This window comes from Myiozetetes cayanensis, unplaced genomic scaffold, assembly GCF_022539395.1.
Source record: "Myiozetetes cayanensis isolate MyiCay16 unplaced genomic scaffold, myiCay2020 scf3, whole genome shotgun sequence".
Lineage (NCBI taxonomy): Eukaryota > Metazoa > Chordata > Aves > Passeriformes > Tyrannidae > Myiozetetes > Myiozetetes cayanensis.
This window is the reverse complement of record NW_026087521.1, coordinates 5,839,895-5,859,282: the sequence shown is the minus strand read 5'-3', so window position 1 is coordinate 5,859,282 and position 19,388 is coordinate 5,839,895. Positions and strand designations below refer to the sequence as shown.

The following is a 19,388-nucleotide window of genomic DNA, read 5'->3' as shown; positions in this document are numbered from 1 at the left end:
CTCCTGTCCACGGACTGGCACCAGCCCCGTGAGCCACTCTCCCATCTCGTGTCCCATTCCATCCCGCACTTCCCTGAGTGGTTTCCTGCACACTCAGCAAACTTGCTCCCCCTGCCAAGCAGTGCTCTCCCCTGGAGCTTTTGCAAAGAAAAGGCTCTTCCCCCACAGGGTGGCTGGGCACTGGAAGAGGCTCCCCAGGGCAGTGGTCACAGCCCCAAGCCTGTCTGAGTTCAAGAAGCATTTGGACTCTTTCAGGCACATGGTGTGGTTTGGGGGTTGTCCTGTGCAGGGCCAGGAGTGGGACACAGCGATCTGTGTGGGTCCCTTCCAACTCAGAATATTCTGCGACTCTGTGGTTCCAATTTCTGCTGCTTTTCCCAAATGCTTTTTGGCAAAAGCACTGCAGCCCTGTGCAGGGAGAGCCACACCTACCTGCAGAGCAGAGCACGGTGCACAGATGGAAAACAGCCTCGTGTGCATCCAAAATCGATGGGAGGAACAGCGTAAGCCCTGAAGTCAGCGAGTGCTTTGTGCTGCTCCTGGGAGCTGTCAGCCCTCATGGAAGAGCAGCGTTCTGCAGGCAGGCTGCGTCAGCAATACCGAGGAGAGCTCTCCCTTCCTACCCCAGTATCCCTGGGGAGCTCCAGGGCACCCCCAGTCTGGGCAGGGGGCACTGAGCAGCTCTGCAGAAAGAGCTGTGTCTCCCCCCAGCAGCATCAAACAGGCTCGGAGCACTCGAGCATCCTCTGCTTGGTTGGATAACCTGACCTGCAGAGCCTGTGGGGGAGTGGTGGAGCACAGCAAGGTCAGGTTTGGGCCACGTGAAACTCAAAACACAGGGTCTGTTCTTCCCTTGTGTGCACTGTCAGAGTGAAAAAAAAAAATGTGGGTTTATGTAATCACCAGTCAAGGCTGGTGAATGTGCTCTACAACTTCCTTGGCTACAGCTGCAGCCAAAGCAATGTTTCTCCTCAGCCTCCTTTTTCTACTGATCAGCAGTAATTTTAAACCAGAATACGCCTTGATTAGATAAAGCTGTTCAGGATGAGTAAGAAGTTGTGAAGTTTGCTAGAGCAAAGTGGGACAAACATGATTTCACATCACAGGGATGGATGTGCTAAAGCAGTGACGTGAAACTCCACAGGGCAGGGATTACAGAGGTTATTTCAGGGTCACATGGAGTTAATGAGTCAATGTGTGTATTAACAAGAAGAAAATACCAAAGCAGGCTTCAGAGATGATTTTGGGAGCTGAGGTGCCTGAAGTCTTCAGGAGCCATCCTGCAAGGTTTCCCCCCAGAACCCTGCTTTAACAACTCATGCACCAACAGCCACAACAGATTTCATTCCTGGCTCACAGGAAAAGAAGAAAGGGAAAATTCACAACACTCTGCTACAGAAATGGCTCAGTCCCAGGCATGGGAAGCATTTATTTGACCAAACAGCACTAACACTTGTGTGGAAACAGAAGAAACAGAGCCTGTTTCTACACATGCACCATCCCAGGAACTGTAAAGTGCAGATAAGCAGCGTGATATAAGGCATTCTATAGTCACCTCACCAATCTGTCCCCTAGACTGGATTTTTAACTTTAAAAAGGTGTTTTTGTAGAAAACAGTACAAGAGAACAAGAAGCATCAAGAGTAACAGGCATCACTTCTCATCATCAGGTATTCCCTGACATGAAAAAATTCCTTCATCATTACCAATCTCATTCCACCCTTTTTGGTTTCCATTTTGGAGAACCAAGAGTCTTAAGGATCTGGCCTTTGTTCTTTTTCACAGGAGGCACCAAACACGACTGACAGCAGGAGCAGTCTGTCTGTCTGTCTGTCTGAAAACTTAGAGAAATGTCTTGCTCAGAACATCTTCCTGCTGCTGGGTGTGGAGGGTTCCAATGCCAACAGCCGGGGCGGGCAGGGGAGGTCTGCTCACACAGCGCAGCTGGAATTGGAGTTGGGAGGCAATGATTAATGGAGCACAGGAACAGGGCTGCACCTCGAGCTCCTGATGCCATGGGGATATGTCTGCTGGCAGATACCACCAGCTGGAAGTAATGCAGGAAGTTGTCCTCCATCTCCCATAGACCGTGGCCCAAAGGACATTATAGTGCATGACATGCCAGAGCAAATGGCAGCTTTGGATTCTTCTCCTGCTCATTTCAAGTGTGCTGTTTCCTACCTGGGATCTTCCATTATCCTGTCTACTTTGATTAAACACAGAGCAAAATAAAGCTCCAGTCCTGCCCATCACCAGTAGTGCTATAAAGAGCAGAAGCAGCTTAAATTAGAACACGTGTTTGGTTTAGGCATCAGGATTAGGTTTTTGTGTAAGCACCACAGAATTTTGCATTTAAGGAGAACTTTGAACTTCATAACACTTGTGGACATCTTATCTTACCTTAAGCCCCAGCTGCTTCTCAAACCGTGGTGACACAAAGGACCATGGCCCCATGTTCTGTGGTTCCTCCTGACTCCAGGTGAAGACTAAAGGAAGGATAAGGGTACATTACAAATGCACACATTTATCTTTTCAGCAGCTCAAGGAGGACAGTTTTTTCTTTCTTTAGCACCTCTACCTTTTTTTGCCTTGGCACTACCTCTACAATGAAGGCTGAATTCCAGACTGAATTCCCTTCTAGGTCCCTGCTTGCTGAATTCAAACCCAAAGTGTGTCCACCAGAGGGGTGCATTGTGTGTACATTCAGTTTTTCTACTGCTGTTTTCAAAAGCCACTTAAAGGGCTGGACTGCAAAGATCAGTGCAAAAAACCATCCCAAATGGCTCACTCTGATTTTCAGTCCTACTTTTTGGAAGCAGAGAGACAATAGCAAAGAGACAAGTTCTTTTAGCACAAGACATAAACATTTGTACTATCCCACTCCAGAAACATGTGGATGTACGAGGGGAAGAGCAAAGTGGAAAAAGCCATTACAGCTCTTTATCCTAAAAGGCAGGCAACAGATTCAGTTCAATACTTCAAAGACACCAGAAACACAAAGGTAAAAAGTCTGGCTGACCTTTTGCTTGGCTGTATTTGCTCAACTCTTGCTGTAGAGCCTCCAGGGGGAAAGGACAGAGCTCCTCAAGTCTCAGAAGAGCTGTGCTGTGCTGCTTCTCTCCCAGCATCTCTCTTTGCTTCACCAGAGCATAGTAATGCTTTCCAGAGCACAGCACCACTTGGGTGACACTGAATTAAAACAAGAATGTTTCCAAGTTCAGGGTTTTACAGAAACTCCCTGCAGAACAGCTTCCACTTCCAACAAAAACAACCAGCCAAACTTCAAAGACATCTTTATGAAGCTGAATTGCTTCCCTAGACCCTCGTTTCTCTTCTTTGCCTTCTCTTGCCTCCCACTCCCCTTCAACCTTTATCACTCTCTACAGCTACCTGGAAGGAGGTTGTAGATAGGTGGGAGTTATTTCTCCCGAGCAACACACAACAGGACAAGAGGAAATGGCCTCAAGTTGCATCAGGGGAGGTTTAGGTTGGATATCAGGAAAAATTTCTTCACTGAAAGGGTCAAGCACAGGAACAGGCTGCCCAGGGGAGTGGTGGAATCACCATCCCTGGAAGTATTTAAAAGTCTAAATGTGACACTTGGGGACATGGTTTAGTCATGGACTTGGCAATGCTGGGTTAAAGTTGGGACTTGATGATCTTGAGGGTCTTTTCCAACCTAAACGAATCCATGAATCGGGAAACAGCTGCTCCCAGTGACTGTCAGCCAAGAACATGGAGCAGAATAGTGCCAGTTGTGTCAGTAACTACAGACACAACCTCCCTGTGGGGGCAAGGGCCAACTGCCTGAACACTTCAGTGCTTTGCAGACAGGTATGGATACTACCAACAATTACCACAAGGAAAGGAGAGGAACAAGTGAAACTAAGTCACCAACCACAGAGTCACCTCTTTCGTACCACTTCAAATTTGAGGTGTTAGGTAGGAGAAAGGGACAGGACATCCCTTCTGAGCTTCTCCTCTAAGCAAGTGAAGCTACCTTTTAGGATCTACTGAGGAGTCACCAATGACAGGCTTGAATGTTGTCCCTGGGGCCATTTCTTCAAAACTCGACACCGCAGCCTGCATGGGGGAGAGCTGGAAGTTACCAAGTCTTGCTGCCTTTCCCTCAGGCCAGAGTCAGAAAGAATACTGAGACAGGGTTTTGGTAGGTACAAAATACAGTCTTCCCTCTCCCTCCTATTCCCATTCCCGCTCCCAATGAAAGGTGGAATGATAAGCTTCCCAAGAACAGTCAGACCTAGAATCATCTCTACTTCTAGCTCCCCTCCACTCAGCTTTAACCCTCAGCCTACTCAGTCCCAAACAGGAAAAACTCACTAAAGCAGAGATCAGAGAACACAGAAGAACAACAAAGAGAAAGGGGAAGAGAACACAAAAGAGTAGGAAGAAGAGGAGGAAAAAAACCCAAAAAACAAAAAAGAAAAGGTATTTTTCAGCTTACTGGGAGCCTGAGTAACACTTTGGGAGAAGCAACAATGAGAGGTTTCCTGAAGTTTCGGACCATTTGCCTCCGGAGTAAATGGAAATACTGTGCTGGGGTGGTGGGATGGACAACTGACATGTTGACCTGGTCCCCATCAACTCCCTCTTCTGAGCTGTCACACATCTGCATAGGGGGGACACAGCAATACCAAAGAAAGCAGTGAGACAAATATGCAGGAAAAAATCCAGGCACACAAGGCACCCCGAGCTGTACAGGAACAGGTGAACAAATATTCCAGTTCAGATGACTGCAAGGGAAGAAATTCAGAGAAGAAATGGCTTTAGCATTCAACTGGTAAGATCACATCTGAATGCCTCCTTCTAGCACACTGCAACCAGGGTATGACAGATTTTTTAACAGGTCACAACTTCTTCATGAGAGTGGCAGCAACTCCCTAAAAGGCTCCAAACCCCTTCCTTTACTTAGATGAAACAGCTTTTGTTTGCTTACTATAGTCACAAGGGCACAACAATGAATTTTTAGGCTTTTTGTTTTTTGTTTTTTCAAATGTGCCACAGATTCACTGTCACCACAGGTGGTGGGTACCTGCAAGAACCGTTCCATCCTGCAGGACGAGTGCTCAGGGCCTGCACCGTCGTAGCCATGGGGAAGAAGGATCACTATCCCGCTCTGCAGGAGCCACTTGGCCTCGCCTGGAAACACAGAACGAGGAGGAAGGAAAGGATGATTTCCACAGAACACATTACTTTGCACAAACTACTCAGCAAAAAAAAAAAAAAAGGCAGATTTTCACATCATTAAATAGAAGCCTGAAACATGCTGCTGGCGTGCTGGATTTTCTAAAAATGTGCAGAGTACAAATGATTCATTTTTACATACATTATCTCCTCGTACACTCACCTCCAGAGATGAAAGTGTCAAATATTATCTGGGCTCCATTAAAGAAGTCTCCAAACTGAGCTTCCCAAATTGGCAGTAACTTAGGGCTCTCAATGCTCATTCCATATTCAAAACCAAGCACAGCTTCTTCAGACAAGGGACTGTTACTCACCTAACGAAAGGAAATTGTTGGGAGGGCTGGGCAAGGAAGAAGACAACCCAGGTTAAGAACCCTCAGAAGCAGGCACATCAGCGCTGGGCACACTGGGGACATGCACTGCTAAAGGTGACTGATGGTCACCTCTGGTTTGCTTTTGGCTGAAGACACTGAGGGGAAAAGAATAACACCTGATCTCTCAAAGAAAAGCAAAACCCCTCGTTAAAGTTGTCATTTGTAACTACGAGGAACAGGAGTGCCCTGACAGTTGTCCTGCCCCTGGATCTGGTGTTTGCCAGAACAGACAGGCTGCCTACACCTATCCCAGCAGCCTGTAAAAATGCATTGTTTCAACACAACAGGAAGAAGGTGGTCTTGTGGACCACAGAACCCACCTCTAGGAATCCTTTCTGGTCTGGGGACATGTGGTTCAGAGGGATGTAGGTGTCATCTGTCTCTTGGCAAACCAACATGGCGTGTCGTTGGCTGAAGGTTCCTCTGCCAACGTCTTGTCCACTTAGTCTGATGTTAAACCCTTGCCAAACAATAAACAAACACTGAATTAACAAGTCATGTAAAAGGAAAACATGCAGGACAACGACTCTCCACGTCCAAAGTGTTGTATCTCTTGTTCTGTCTCTTCTTGGATTTCTCCCATTAGCAACATCAAATCTGAGATTAAATTCTTAACCAGCAGCAGCTCCAAGTCACAAGCACAGAGATGCTCTGACATTTCTCTTTTCTCCTCCCTGCAGCCAAGAATCATTTGGGGGTAAACGGTTCAATTTACTGAAGCAAACTGCAAACAACATGCAGTCTGCATCACAGGTAAATGGAGATAATGAATTCAGGCAAGAAATAGTAACATCAAACACTCACAAGTACTTGGGAGCCCCACTGATTTCAGCTGCGTTGCTCACATGCTTAGCTCTAACGGTGTTGGGGAGTAGGAGGGAGCAACAATTCTCTGAAGACATTTAGGACTTAATCTACAAATGTTAGTGACATACAGGATTCATATTTACCTTCTCTTGCAAACTATCAAATTGATACATCATATCAGTCTTTTAACTTAGAAACACCTAAGAAGTCTATTGTTATCCTTCATTGACATTAAAGCAGAAGTATTTTATTGTCTGCTGTTGCCTCCTACCTTGGCTCAGCAGAGAACCAAACGCTAAAGTTTCAGCTGTTGCCCAGTCCAGCTTTTTTCCTTCTTCCATTTTTTGAACTCTTGACTAAACAAGTAAAGAACGAGGAAAAGTTACTATTTTGTCTTTTTCCATCTGCAGCTCTTTTGGTGGCACAGACCAAGATCAGAAGCTAAGAAGAAAATAAAACACTATGGAGAGAAATGCTATATTCCTGCAGCCAGCTTAGGTTGGGTTGCAATACACAGTCTTATTTAAGCACGTCCTGAAGGTTGCCTGAGGGCCACAGAACCATGGATGATCCATGTGTTCACCTACCAGTCAACAAACTGCACTGACAAATTAATCTTAGTCTGAAAATATTAAAAATCACAGCACGGAGTGCAGTCTTGACAGAATGCTGGTCTGTCTGGTTAGCAGCGATGAAAGATGTCAGGTGTAAGTATTTCAGTCTCCAGAACTCTTCCCTGTTCTGGCCTGCAGAGCTGCAGACAAATGATCACACCCAGCTGTGAAGTTCTTGCCTTGGGCTGGGAAGACCAGAACATCAGCCTTCTGAAATAATCAGCTCACAGCCTCTCTGCAGACACCTGCAACGTGCTCATCATTCATCAAAGGGCATAACCCCAAAGCAAACACAAAGTTAGGAGCTATCAAACCCTGGCTGTCAGACTTGGCCACGTGTTGTCTGATGTTTACATATATAAACCATAAACCACTCACTACTTGGCTGTGGAAACTGTGTACACAATTAGCAGGTTCCTGTCTCATTCTCTCACAAAGTACTGATTCTAATCAATAAAGTATATAAATCTTAAGTCATTTATCATACCAGTTTCTATTAGTTGTAAGAATAATAAACTGTATTTTCTATAAGCTTTTTTTCTTCATTGCAACAGAACTTTCTTGAAATAACAAAATAACGCATATGGTCAGATTTGGCGGGGGAGAAGACACGTCTTTCTTCAAAACTGGAGGAAACATGGCACAACCTGAGCCCTGAAACACTGAGCTGGTGTTTTTCCTAGAGAATACCACGCTACTCTCCAACTGGCAGTGTTACCGTGTTTGGATTTTTCCTGTAACAGGTCGTGCCTTTGAGCAACGGCACCAGAGAACATCACCACCCCCACTGACCTGCGCGTAGGTCTTCAGGAGGTGGCTGTGCACCCGCAGCTCCTCGGGCACCTGCACGGACTTGGCTCCGATGAACTGCAGCAGTGGCACGGGCATCCCCGTGTCCCAGGTGCTGATTGTAGCAGAGGGCTCCACCAGGCCCTTCCAGTGGCCCTGCAGGTTGGTGGCGGGCGGGCTGTACGACGCCGTGTTGGCAAGGTGGTCGTTGAGTTTGGAATAGTAGGTGGTCTTTATCTCGGCCACTTCAGCCTCGGTCACGAGCCCGGCCGCTGTCAGGTGCTCTGCGTACGTGTCTGGGATGCTCTTACGGGATCTGTCCGGGAGGGAATCAAACCCCAGAGAGATGAAATCTGGAAACACTGTCACAGAACAAGAAAATATCACCTTACTACAGCCAGGTACTGTGGGAAACTGAAATAAACGGTGTCCTGGTGCATCACACTCATTTGCATCAAGTTTGCTTTCCTGGCATTTTCAGAAAGGTAACAGATCTCTTGGATATGTGTTTTACAGTCTCTTATTTAAAAAAAAAAAAAAAAGCCTAGAGTTGGCAGTTACAGGTAAAAACAAGTCCAAACCCCCTCTGTGCTATCGTGCATATTTTCTTCAGAGAAATTCACATTAGGATTTCAGCATTAGATGAGAACCAAGCCATCCATTCCATAAATACTTCACCTAAAACACCAGAATTCACCAGCCAGTAAATTTTTGTGTGTTTTTCTTTGGGGATAAGGATGGAATCTGAACACATTTAAATGCTCATGAAGATGAGTCCCAGCAGGACTGGGCAAAGACAAGACAAACATCACGCTGGCTTCCTGCCCCATTTCCCACATTACCCAAGCTTCCCCTTGGCACCCAGAAGACACCTTTGCCTTCTGATTACTAATGGTCACGAATTTGAAATCCAAGAGCTGTGTGCTCCAAGGGGCATCAAACTGCATGTTTAAGAACCAACAGCAGTGATTACCCTCATTAACATCTCGTTATCAGACTCTCGCCTCACTCAAGGGCTGCTGACAATGTAGCTGCACTTACGTGATGGTGTCCTGTCCATACGGTGGAGGATCTTAATTACACAGAAACTTCTGCTGCAGCAGCAGTAGTGAGTGGGTGCAGACCCAAGCACACTCCCTTACCTGATGATCTTGTACATGCAGGGGTTGGTGAAGAAGGGCTCATCCAGCTCGTTGTGGCCCCACTGCCTGTAGCACAGCAGGTCCACGATGACGTCCCTGCGGAAGTGGCGCTGGTACTCGACGGCCAGGCGGGTGGCACGGACAACTTCCTCAGGATCATCCCCGTTCACGTGGATAACTGCACACCCAACGATCTTACCTGCCCAGGGATTGGGAACATAACAGGAATCACGCCCAACCCCTCCCAGAGGAAACACACACACACCTACTCTGCTGAAATTACAGACAACTCACGAGACGTGAAGGTAACAACAAGGGTGCAACAGATGCCTGTTGTGATGGGGGCTGGGGTAAGGAGAGGAGTCTTCCCTGAGAGACAGTGCAATCAGCCCAGCCTGTTGTATTTGAGACAGTTTGAGCACAACTTTTTTCACAAGCATTAAATTCCCAGAGGACTTTCTATACACAATTCCTTAATGTTATTGATCTGGAAGTCTGCAGGGAATGGGAGAGAACTATTTGATCGCTCCTCTTTCAAACAAAAATTAAGTTTTGTTTCCTTCCTATCCTAAGCTATCACTACTATGAATTCACACAGGCCAGAAGCAACCCTCTCCTTTGTCCCCTGCTCCAGAGAGGTCTCTTCATTGAAGAAAACACTACAAAATGTAAATGTATCAACACCCTCCCCTGTATGACAATTTGGCTGCAAACCCTCCCAGCAACAGTGCTCCTCCTGTACTTTAGCTGTCCAAATTCTGGGAAATCAAGATGTTTCAGCCATTCCTGACCCATGTCAAGTTTCCCTCCTCAGCAAAATCCTGGAAGTCAAATGGTAACATCTTCCCTCCTCACTGACAGGTAAGAAGAAATGAAAATTAAGGATGGAGGGAAAAAAAACAAAAACAAGAACAAACAAAAACAATCCATAACACAAAACCAGCCCAGGGAAAAGTAGTAATAACATATTCTATCTACCTTATCAGATTTAATGAATCTACCTGTTTGGTTTGATGAAACCATAAAGCAAACACAAATACGCTTGATGTTAAGTCTTAAAAACATACGAAAGTACATTTTTAGTTATAAGTGACATACACAAGAGAACTTACTACTAGGTCTCTAATCTTACTGATAATACAGCTGTTAATCACTAAGAAAGATCAGTCCAAAACAAAAGACTTCTGGTTTGACCTTAGAAAGGTCTTGAGCCTCATCTTTCCACTGAAAGCTCAACAAGCTCACCTGACAACAAACAGAAAAATGAAGGAGCATCTGACCTATAAATCTTGCTCAGAAAACACACTGGGATGATTTTGAAGAAATTTAACAAGGTATTTAAAATACGTGTTACACACTCCATCAAAACACCTTTTGGAAAGCTGTCAGTGACAAGACAGAAATTAAATGAGTTACAGAGACTTCACAGTAATCTTGCAAATATTTCATAACATCCCCTGAAAGTGTGATCAGGTTTTCCCTTGGGGTTTAGTCTTTGCCATAAAGCAGATGGGGGAGGGCATATTTTTAGCCTCTGAGTTGTTGCCAGTAGGAGGAAATAATCGATAATAATTTTAATTTCTGCTCTATCATGAAACTGGAGCTATGTTAGTACAACTCCCTAGAGTTGAGAGGGACTTGCTATAAAAAGCCCACAGCACAGCACATATCCACACTGAATTTAAAAATCCCTTCTGCCACAACAGACAATCCTCCTCTGGCTTCAGCTCCACGTACCAATGTCACTGCAGTACAGGGACGACCTCCCTCGCTCTGGAGGGGTGGTGTAGCCCAGCTGGTTATTAACAATCAAGTGGATGCTCCCACCAACTCTGAAATGTGGTAGATTAGAGAGGGTCAGTGTTTCAGGAACAATCCCTTGCCCAGAGAAAGCAGCGTCGCCGTGAACCTACATTAGGGAAGAAGGTGGAAAAGTCTCATTAGGAAATGCTGGAGGAGCAGCAAAATCAAACCTGTGGCTCATTAAACAACACCTTCTAAATTGAGCACGTGGCACAGACACAGTTCCAGCTGGACCCACTTCTTAATCCCTTTCATGATTTGAACCTTTACATTACCTTATCAGTAACACAAGGCCATAGCAGCCAACATGTGTACGAGACTGCCTGATGGAATTCCTGCCTGGAGCTGATCTATAATCTCCTCAAACTGACCCACCAGTGTCCAGGTGAGTGCAAGTGTCCTGGCTGTGGCAAAGCTGCAGCATTCAGCAGCAGGTCCCTGCCTCCTGACCAAAAGGAGCCTGTCACACTGCACCCTTTGCTGAATTTGGGTGAACTGGGACTTACACCTACTAGCATGAGTGTCATTTAGCATTCCAATGTTTTGAAACTACAGATAGTTCTCCATTGGTGAACATGATCACAGCTTCCTCAGAATGCAAAATCAGTCTTTTGCAGATCAAAGTCACTATGCAAATTTATGAGCTTTCTTATTGACAGTTCGACCTTCTTGCTCTGGGACAGTGATTTCAAGCCCTAGGAAACTTCTGAGGTGCAAATACACCTGCAGGATAGAGATGCAACCAGTGAAAGGGCAACACTGGGTTTTACACAGTTCTGATACAGTTTTAAAGAGGTATCACAGAAAAACATCTCAAACCCCACAGGATCCAATCCCTGTGGTGCAGGTGGGATTTTCCTCATTCTACCAGAAAGATGGAGACAGTTTTTGCTAGGACAGTCTTTTTTTTTTTTTCTGGGTTGCTTTAGCAAAAAAAACATAAAAGATCACCATCAAGTTTAATTCATTAAACAGGGACCCTGACAGTAGAATGTCAAATGTGAAATGACATTTCTGGGAGATCTTATTCTCAAATTTCAGTTGAAATCATAAACATCAGCAGTTGCCTGATGTCCAGGAAGTGGAGTTAAGGTATGTGAGAAGGTGAAAAATAAGCCACTCTCAGCAGAGATGGACAATCAAACACTGCAGAGGTGTCCATGCAGAGGAGTTTTATAGTCCTCATATATTCTAAGCACACTGAACTTCCAAAAAAAAAGATTTTCAGACCTTGGACAACTAGGCTTACATGGACACCTTAGCTGATCTTTACTCTTTTTCCCCTCAAGCTCTGCCCTCAGGCTGGTGGAAGTTCTGTTCTAGTGGAAGAACAGAACAATTGCCAGAGTAAACCTCAGTTCAGTGTCTACACTTACGTTTCTCAAGAAAAAGCACTGTAAAAACAGAACCCCCAGAAAGCCCAAAGAGAAACTTCCAAACCAAGACTCTGGAAAAGAAGGTATCTGCTTTCATCCCTTTCTTCTCAATTAGCTGAGTGAGAGCAGTTCACAGTCACAACTAAAAATTGGCCTTTTTATTTTTTTTTTTTCAATCTAACCCTTGGACCTCTTGAAGACACAATCACAAGTATTGACACTCACATTCCATGAAACACTTTCTTTCTTTCAGGAATACTTTGAATCAGTTACTAACATGGAGGTGTCTAGGTCAGATTTAACGTTGTTCCTCTCTACTATGCAGCCCTTCCTGCCACTTACCTGCACAAAAAGCAAACAGTTAAATTTTTCCTGCTTAGGGAAGGTCCATTTATCCTGAACAACCTTTGTTTAAGTTGCAGTACTCTCATTACTACATGGTGAAAATCTACCATTATGAGTAAGAGAGAATCCACAAAACAATAGTATGGTCTCAAACTAACTGATGTAACTGCACAGAAATATGAGGAGCAGACACAGTGGGCCACAAACATCTCCCTGAATCTTCATGCCTTAAAACCTTTTTTTTTTTTTAATAAAAAAATAAGAACCCAAACTTGCCCAAGATATTCTTGTTTCTGCTTTTTCTCAATATCCTTTCCAGAAGGAAGCAAAGCATTTTTTTTTAACTGAAATATGTTTTCACTTCTAAATGTAACTCCCTCCATGCTGATTATGCTTCACAGGAGGACAGTTCTGCCCAGCTCGTTTTTACTCCTGGCTTTAAAATGGGAAGAGTTTGACTCACTTGTTTTCCATGTTGAAAACAATGCAAGATAAGAAAATATATCAAGGAACTATTTAGGATTGCCCTACAACTACAAAAATCAAGTTTTTACAAGGAGTAAAAACTAATTCCAGCAGAGTCTTCAAGAGTACCATGATAAAGTGGCAAAATTCTAAATCCTCCTGAGGACTCTGCAACCTTGTTGACAGATCTTCTCCAAACCTATTAATTTAAAAGAAGGATTCTGGTGGTGGTTTAAATGCAAAAGTGGTCTGTGAGGAAAGGCACATATGGCTCCCAATGCAGATATTATTTTTTTAAAAAAAGGAAGATATCAGAAGCATTTCTTCAGAAATCTTAGAAGTGCAGTTGTTTAAATGCCAGTGTCATCAGGGATGGCACCTGGAAATCTTCCTTGCCCTCCTCTTTCCCCATAAAGAGGATCCCAGTGCTTGACATTATACATCAAATCAGGGTTTTTTTGCTATTTCTATGTACACTCCTGTTCACATTCTAGTCCAGCAAGTCTTACAAAGATCAGTTAGGAACTGTGAGCAAAATACCTGCAGGCAGATGACTTTGTCCCCAGGCTGTGCAGAGCTGTCTGGGGAGTAATCTCCATCGAGCAGGGTCTGCTGCCTGCCCCGTGTCTTGCCCACGGCCACGGGGTTGATGGCTTCCAAATGGGAGGGGTTGGGCAGCAAGGTGACGTGCACAGGCCTGTGGGCACCGAAGTCGAGGTCTACAGAAGATGTCAGGTGGGAGAGAACATCCCCAATGGCTGCTGAATTCTCTGGGAACTCGCTCAAACCGCGCATCTTGCGGAACATGACCTGCGCGGAAACAGGTTCGGTTAAAACCCTTCGCTGATCCATTGACACGGCAAAAGAGAAGCATTTACAGAACCCTGGGCTCTCCCTCTCCTGATATTGCAAGGATGCTTCTGATAACAGCACAGAAAGCCCTGCATTAGAGTTCTTTTCACAGCTGGCTGAAGTGTTGACAGGAGGGGAAACCGCTCTCACACAGGTTAACTTTTATTGCTCCAGCCACGACAAACTTTCAGGGGTTTATTTCCCCACAAATAAACCAGGCATCAAACAACTGCTCGTGAGATTATCAACCTCTTACCTCAGGTGGCAGCTGGAGCAGACCTGCGAGGAGATTAAGCCTTCCACGGTGAGGCATTCCAATAACAATGTCTGTCACTCCACTGTAGGCACACATCTTGAACAGCTCGTGGAAGAAGCCCATCATGCTCTCGGCCCCCTCGCCGCCGTAGCGCTTCACCGTGGCAAACTTGGTGGCCAAGAAGTGATCAAACTCCTGTGGGAAACAGGAGAACTTCAGCTATTAGGCTATTTTAGGCAGCAGCCTTCTGTTTGTAAAATTTAGTAGGATTTAGGTATTTATGTATCCTTAACACACCCCTTCAAAAAGTCTCGGCTCACTCTCCACCCACACAGTCTGAGAGCAGAAGCTACGGTGACTACAAGAAATCAGCTCTTATCTCCTCCTAAGCAGAAAAGTGTTGGGTTGAGGACCAAACTCTCTCCATCTAACATGGAAGGAGATGTATGAAGAACTGTAACACCACAGCAATTTACAAATTCCTTAATAGTTTACCTGTTTTAGGTGGAAATTAGTAAATGGTGTTCTTTTACAGTATAAAACATAACTATTTTGAGACACCAAGTGCTAGAGAAGCACAGTGTCTCGCTTTTGATTTATATTAGGCACAGTCCTTAGGACACAGGTGGAATGCTTGAGAGAAGAAACATAAATGAATCAGTATTTATTTCATTTTCTTCTCACTCCATTCACCTGTGCCTGGACAGCTCTCCAAAGTGACCACGTTTTGGAAGCACTGGAAGTTTATTTAGAGTTTTGCAACTGAAGACTGAAAATAAATGAAATTTGTAACTGAGAAGGCAGAACCACACCTAAAAATCAGAGCCAACTGCTGAACACCCTCTAGTTAAATAACATTCGGTTCTAATAGGAATAAATGATACGAAACTATTCACTCATAAAAGCAGTTAGGGTTAAATTCTATACTCTTTCTAAGCTGTCAGAGTTAAATTCTATACTCTTAGTATAGTTCTGATCATGCTGCAATCAAAGTAGGGTACATCAGGGTCCCAGTATCAACCTCCTGTGTCACTGTGAAATTCCTCTAACTGCCAAACAGGCAGCAAAATACAACATGGGCCATATACTTCTGTTTAGTCATCAGTACATATTACATTTAACACTCCTTCCACTTGGAAAACTGGAAACAGGGACAGTTTCACAGATCCTGCTCTTCTACCTTTCCAACCTTCACCGATCCTGCTCTTCTACCTTTCCATCCTTCTGGACAGCATGGGAAGAAAAGGGGAAAAAAATTAAAATTTTTCACAGTACAGAAGTATTGGAATAAATTTTCTCTATGCATTTTGAAAGTACATAAGTATTTCATTTCCTCACAGAATGCACTGAACAAGGTTCCTTGCTGAGAAGCAAATTTGCCAGTGCTGTATCATAACACCTCAGTCCAGCTGTGCTTTGTTCTCCCAAAACCTTGAGAGACACCGTACTTTAAAGCCAGTAAAACAGATCAGCACCAGAACAAGATTTCACAGAGCTCTGCCCAGCCTCGTGTTCCCATCAGTAACATTCCAGTGAGCTGTCAGACCACGAGGCTCAGAGAATCTCACTTTTGAAGACTGATTGCTCGTGGGTTTGTACAAACCGAAACACTGCTCTTTGTTTCAAGAATGGCTGCCAAGTAAATTCAGCAACAAACTCCAGTGAGATTCCTGCACCTGTGTACTGCAAAACCTTGTACTTCTTCCTCTTGCACACTGTCAAAGCCTTTCAGGATGGTGATTGTTCTTTTTTCTGCATGAATCGTGTCCAGAGCAGGAAAGAATCCATGACAAGATTCCCCGACTCTATTACAATCCAATAATGGGGAACAAGGTACCTGGGACTCCAGCATCAGTTTGCACAAGTGCTTCTTCTCTTCAGGTGTAAATGCTTCTTGCTTTAGCTCCTCAAACCTTTTAGCAAACCATTCCCTCTCCTCCAAGGTTGGAAGCTGGCTTGTTTCTATGGAAATATGCCCGCAGTATATATGGTCAAGGTAAGCCAACACATCCTCTAGGGAAGATTCTTCTTTTCCCATGTTTAGAAGTCCTGGTTGGGAAATAAATGTTATTGGTCACTTTGGGGGAGGAGACCCTCCTCTGTTCAAGGTCACAGCAAGAGTCTAAGAGAGGCAGGAAGACAAGTTTTGATTTCTGCCCCTGTCCTTTGACAGCTTCACTACAGTGTTAAGTACATAAATCATCAAATGTTATAGTAGCAAGATATTAATGTTTAACATCAGCAGCAAGAACAAGTACAGTTCATTACTGATTGAACCACCACTCAATATTTGGCTCTTCCACAGAGGCCACAGCCTCCCAGTAAATCACCCATGAAGAGAACTCACTGTGAGCAGGCTGGGGACCCACCTGTAGTAACGAGAGGCCCTTGAAGAACTTCAGCCAGCTGTTGGATTTCAGGTACCATGGTCATAAGAGCCTGGCCAGCAAACAGGGGGTTAATTTTGGCTGCTTTGTGGCCGTGTTCAGCATAGGCGGTTATTAAACGAGCCAGAGCGTGGTCAACTGAAAGCAAAAAGAAAGCAGAACAGCATCACGCATGTGCCCTTGGTAAAGTGCTGACAGTATTCAAGTCTGAAGGCTTTCATTTTCCTAAACAATGCACTTCTGAGACCAGTTCACGAAGTTATTTCTCTGACACTTGTGTTTCCATTGCTGACACTCTGCTCCACTATGTTCACAAAGTCAGCCCATTCAAAACAGGCCCTTTTCTGTAGTGGGTTCTGCAAGGGGGACAAAACCCAGAACATAACTCTTAACATCTCCCACAATGCTCTCAGCAAGAAAGCCATTTAAAATGTAACACAGAAATATGTTAACTATTAACAAGGAGGATACTTTGTGGACTTGGTGCCCCTGAGCTACCAACCTGTTTCAGTCCTGCTTCTGTCCAAGAGGCTTAATTCACAAAAATCCCAGAATCGTTATGTTTGGAAAGGACCTCTGGAGATCATCCAGTACAACCCCCCTGCCAAGGCAGGGTCACCTGGAGCAGGTGGGTTTGGAATGTCTCCAGAGAAGGGAGACTCCACAACCTCCCTGGGCAGCCCATTCCAGCGCTCTGCCACCCTCCATGGACAGAAGTTCTTCCTCGTGTTTAGGTGGAACTTCTTGTGTTTTAGTTTATGGCCATTGCTCCTCGTCCTGTTGCTGGGCACCACTGAAAAGAATCTGGCACCATCCTCCTGGCACTCGCTTTGGAGATATTTATGTGTATTAATGAGATACTTATGTGTATTGATGAGATCCCCTCTCAGTGTTCTCCAGACCAAGCAAACCTCAGTGTCTCCTCAAAAGAGAGATGCTCCAGACCCCTCATCACCTCTGTGCCCTCCGCTGGACCCTCTCCAGCAGCAAATTGTCTTTCTCACTCTGAGAAGCCAATTCCTACCGAAGTCTCCGCCAAGCTGTTAATGCAGGGACCACATACTCCTACCCCGGAGAGTTTTGTGCACTTGAAATCCTATTTCTGCACCGTAAAACCGAGTTAAAACCACCACGGTTACCGCTATGGGAGAGAGTTACCTATACTGGTAACTAGATGGCCAGTTCAAGCAACGTAATAAAAAAAAAAGGAAAAGACAGGCGCGGGGCTGAGGTACTTCCAGGGCAGCAAAAACTGAGGCAACTTCGAGCCGCTGAAGCAACTCCAGCAGCTGGTGCAGGGCCAGGCACCACAACCTTCCCCGGCAGCGAGCGGGGACCCCGGCGAGCACCACAACACGGAGCCCCCCTCAGCCCTGAACCCCCTCACGGACCCCGCCGCCCAGCCCATCCCAGCCGCGGGGGGGGAAGGGGGAAATCCCACCTGCTCTGCCGGCTCCACGGGGCTGCTGCTGTTGCTTTTGCTGCACCGCCGCCTTGCCGGGTTTGTAGCCGTACACGCCGCGCTCGGTGCGGTACCAACGCTGAGGGCAGGACCGGCGCAGAGCCCAGCGGAGAGCGCGGGATCCCCCCACCAGCGCCGCCATGGCCGCGGCCGCGCTGCCTCAAGAGCGCTCCCCCCTCCCGGGGCCCGCCCGAGAGCACCGGGGGCGGCGCCGCGCCGGACCCGGCGCGGCGCCGCCCCCGGTGCTCTCGGGCGGGCCCCGGGAGGGGTTGGGAAACAGATCCCTCACACATGGAGCGTGTGGAAAGCCGTGTGGGTGATCTCCAGAGGTCCCTTCTAACCCTAATTATCCCGCCATTCCGTGAACTGCCGGCAGGTTGAAGGAGGTGGTTCTGCCTCTTTGCTCTGCCCTCATGATACCCCCCCACACACACCCTCAGCTGGAGCGCTGCGAGTTGGAATGGGGTGATCTTTAAAGTCGCTTCCAACCCAAACCATTCTGAGATTCTGTGATTGCCAGCAGGTTCCCTCTGCTCAGCAGTGGGGAGGCCACACCTGGAGCACCGTGTCCAGGTCTGGGATCCTCAGGACAAGGCAGACATGGACATAGTGGGGAAATTTCAGTGAAGGGCCATGAGGATGATGAAGAGGCTGGAGCACCTCACAGATGAGGAAGGGCTGAAAGAACTGGGACTGTTCAGCCTGGAAGAGAAAAAGCTCAGGAGGATCTTATCAGTGTGTGTAAATACCTAAGGGAAGGTGCAGAGAGGACAGAGCCAGGCTCTCTGAACATTAGGACACAATTTTTTCCCCATGGGTGACCAAGGACTGGCACAGAGTGAATAAAAATAAATAAAAGCGAATGTTGCAAAGAAGGCGAAAGGATACAGCTGTATGACAGTGTAGCAGAAATTGAACACTAATCTTTTTTCAATTAGAACAGAGGAACCTTGAAAATAATGCTGAAAGATTACATGATTTTGTGAAGTTGACAGTGGAGAGGCATAAAGGCCTGATATAGTTAAACATTTCCATTCTGTGCTTGGGGGAAAAAGACAAATGTTGCAGGCACACTGCACGATGATGAAATACTTTTCCCCAGTTCTTAAGCAAATACCAGTCAAATAGCAGATATCAACGTGGTTTTGCTTTAAGTCAGGTAGGCACTTAGTTGAATATTTCCCAATTAGCACTGATAGGAATAGGTTTGAACACTAAAAATTTTCCACCTTTTCCAGTGAGATGGTTCAGCCTCACAATGTGGATTTTGGAGAAGTAATCAAATATTTGTATATATGAGTTCACTTACTGGTTCAATCAAGTCTAAGCAGGGGTTTATGGAATATATTTCTCATCAGCTCAACTTGCTGGTTTCTTTTCTGTGATTCAAAATCCGGTTAATGAAGATTTAAAGTCCCTTGCAGATTTGCCAGCCTACTCATCTTGCACAGGACATGATTACACGTGGCCAAAGCATTGCTGGAGGTGTATCTGGGTCAATAAAAGGTTTTG

At 45.6% G+C, this 19,388-nt stretch overlaps 1 protein-coding gene across 1 annotated transcript; it reads right to left on the bottom strand.

Moving 5' to 3' along the window:
* Nucleotides 1–1,401: 1,401 nt before the first annotated feature.
* Nucleotides 1,402–18,053, bottom strand: DHTKD1 (dehydrogenase E1 and transketolase domain containing 1). The gene is made up of 17 exons (XM_050325578.1): nt 17,856–18,053; nt 16,397–16,552; nt 15,865–16,076; nt 14,028–14,222; nt 13,460–13,729; nt 10,668–10,839; nt 8,931–9,129; nt 7,792–8,104; nt 6,657–6,741; nt 5,899–6,038; nt 5,368–5,518; nt 5,053–5,159; nt 4,465–4,629; nt 4,000–4,082; nt 3,019–3,188; nt 2,400–2,485; nt 1,402–1,943 (listed from the first exon to the last, which is right to left on the bottom strand). The coding sequence occupies exons 1-17, from the start codon at nt 18,016–18,018 to the stop codon at nt 1,842–1,844; spliced, it is 2,769 nt and encodes a 922-aa protein (XP_050181535.1). The 5' UTR covers nt 18,019–18,053; the 3' UTR covers nt 1,402–1,841.
* Nucleotides 18,054–19,388: the final 1,335 nt, after the last annotated feature.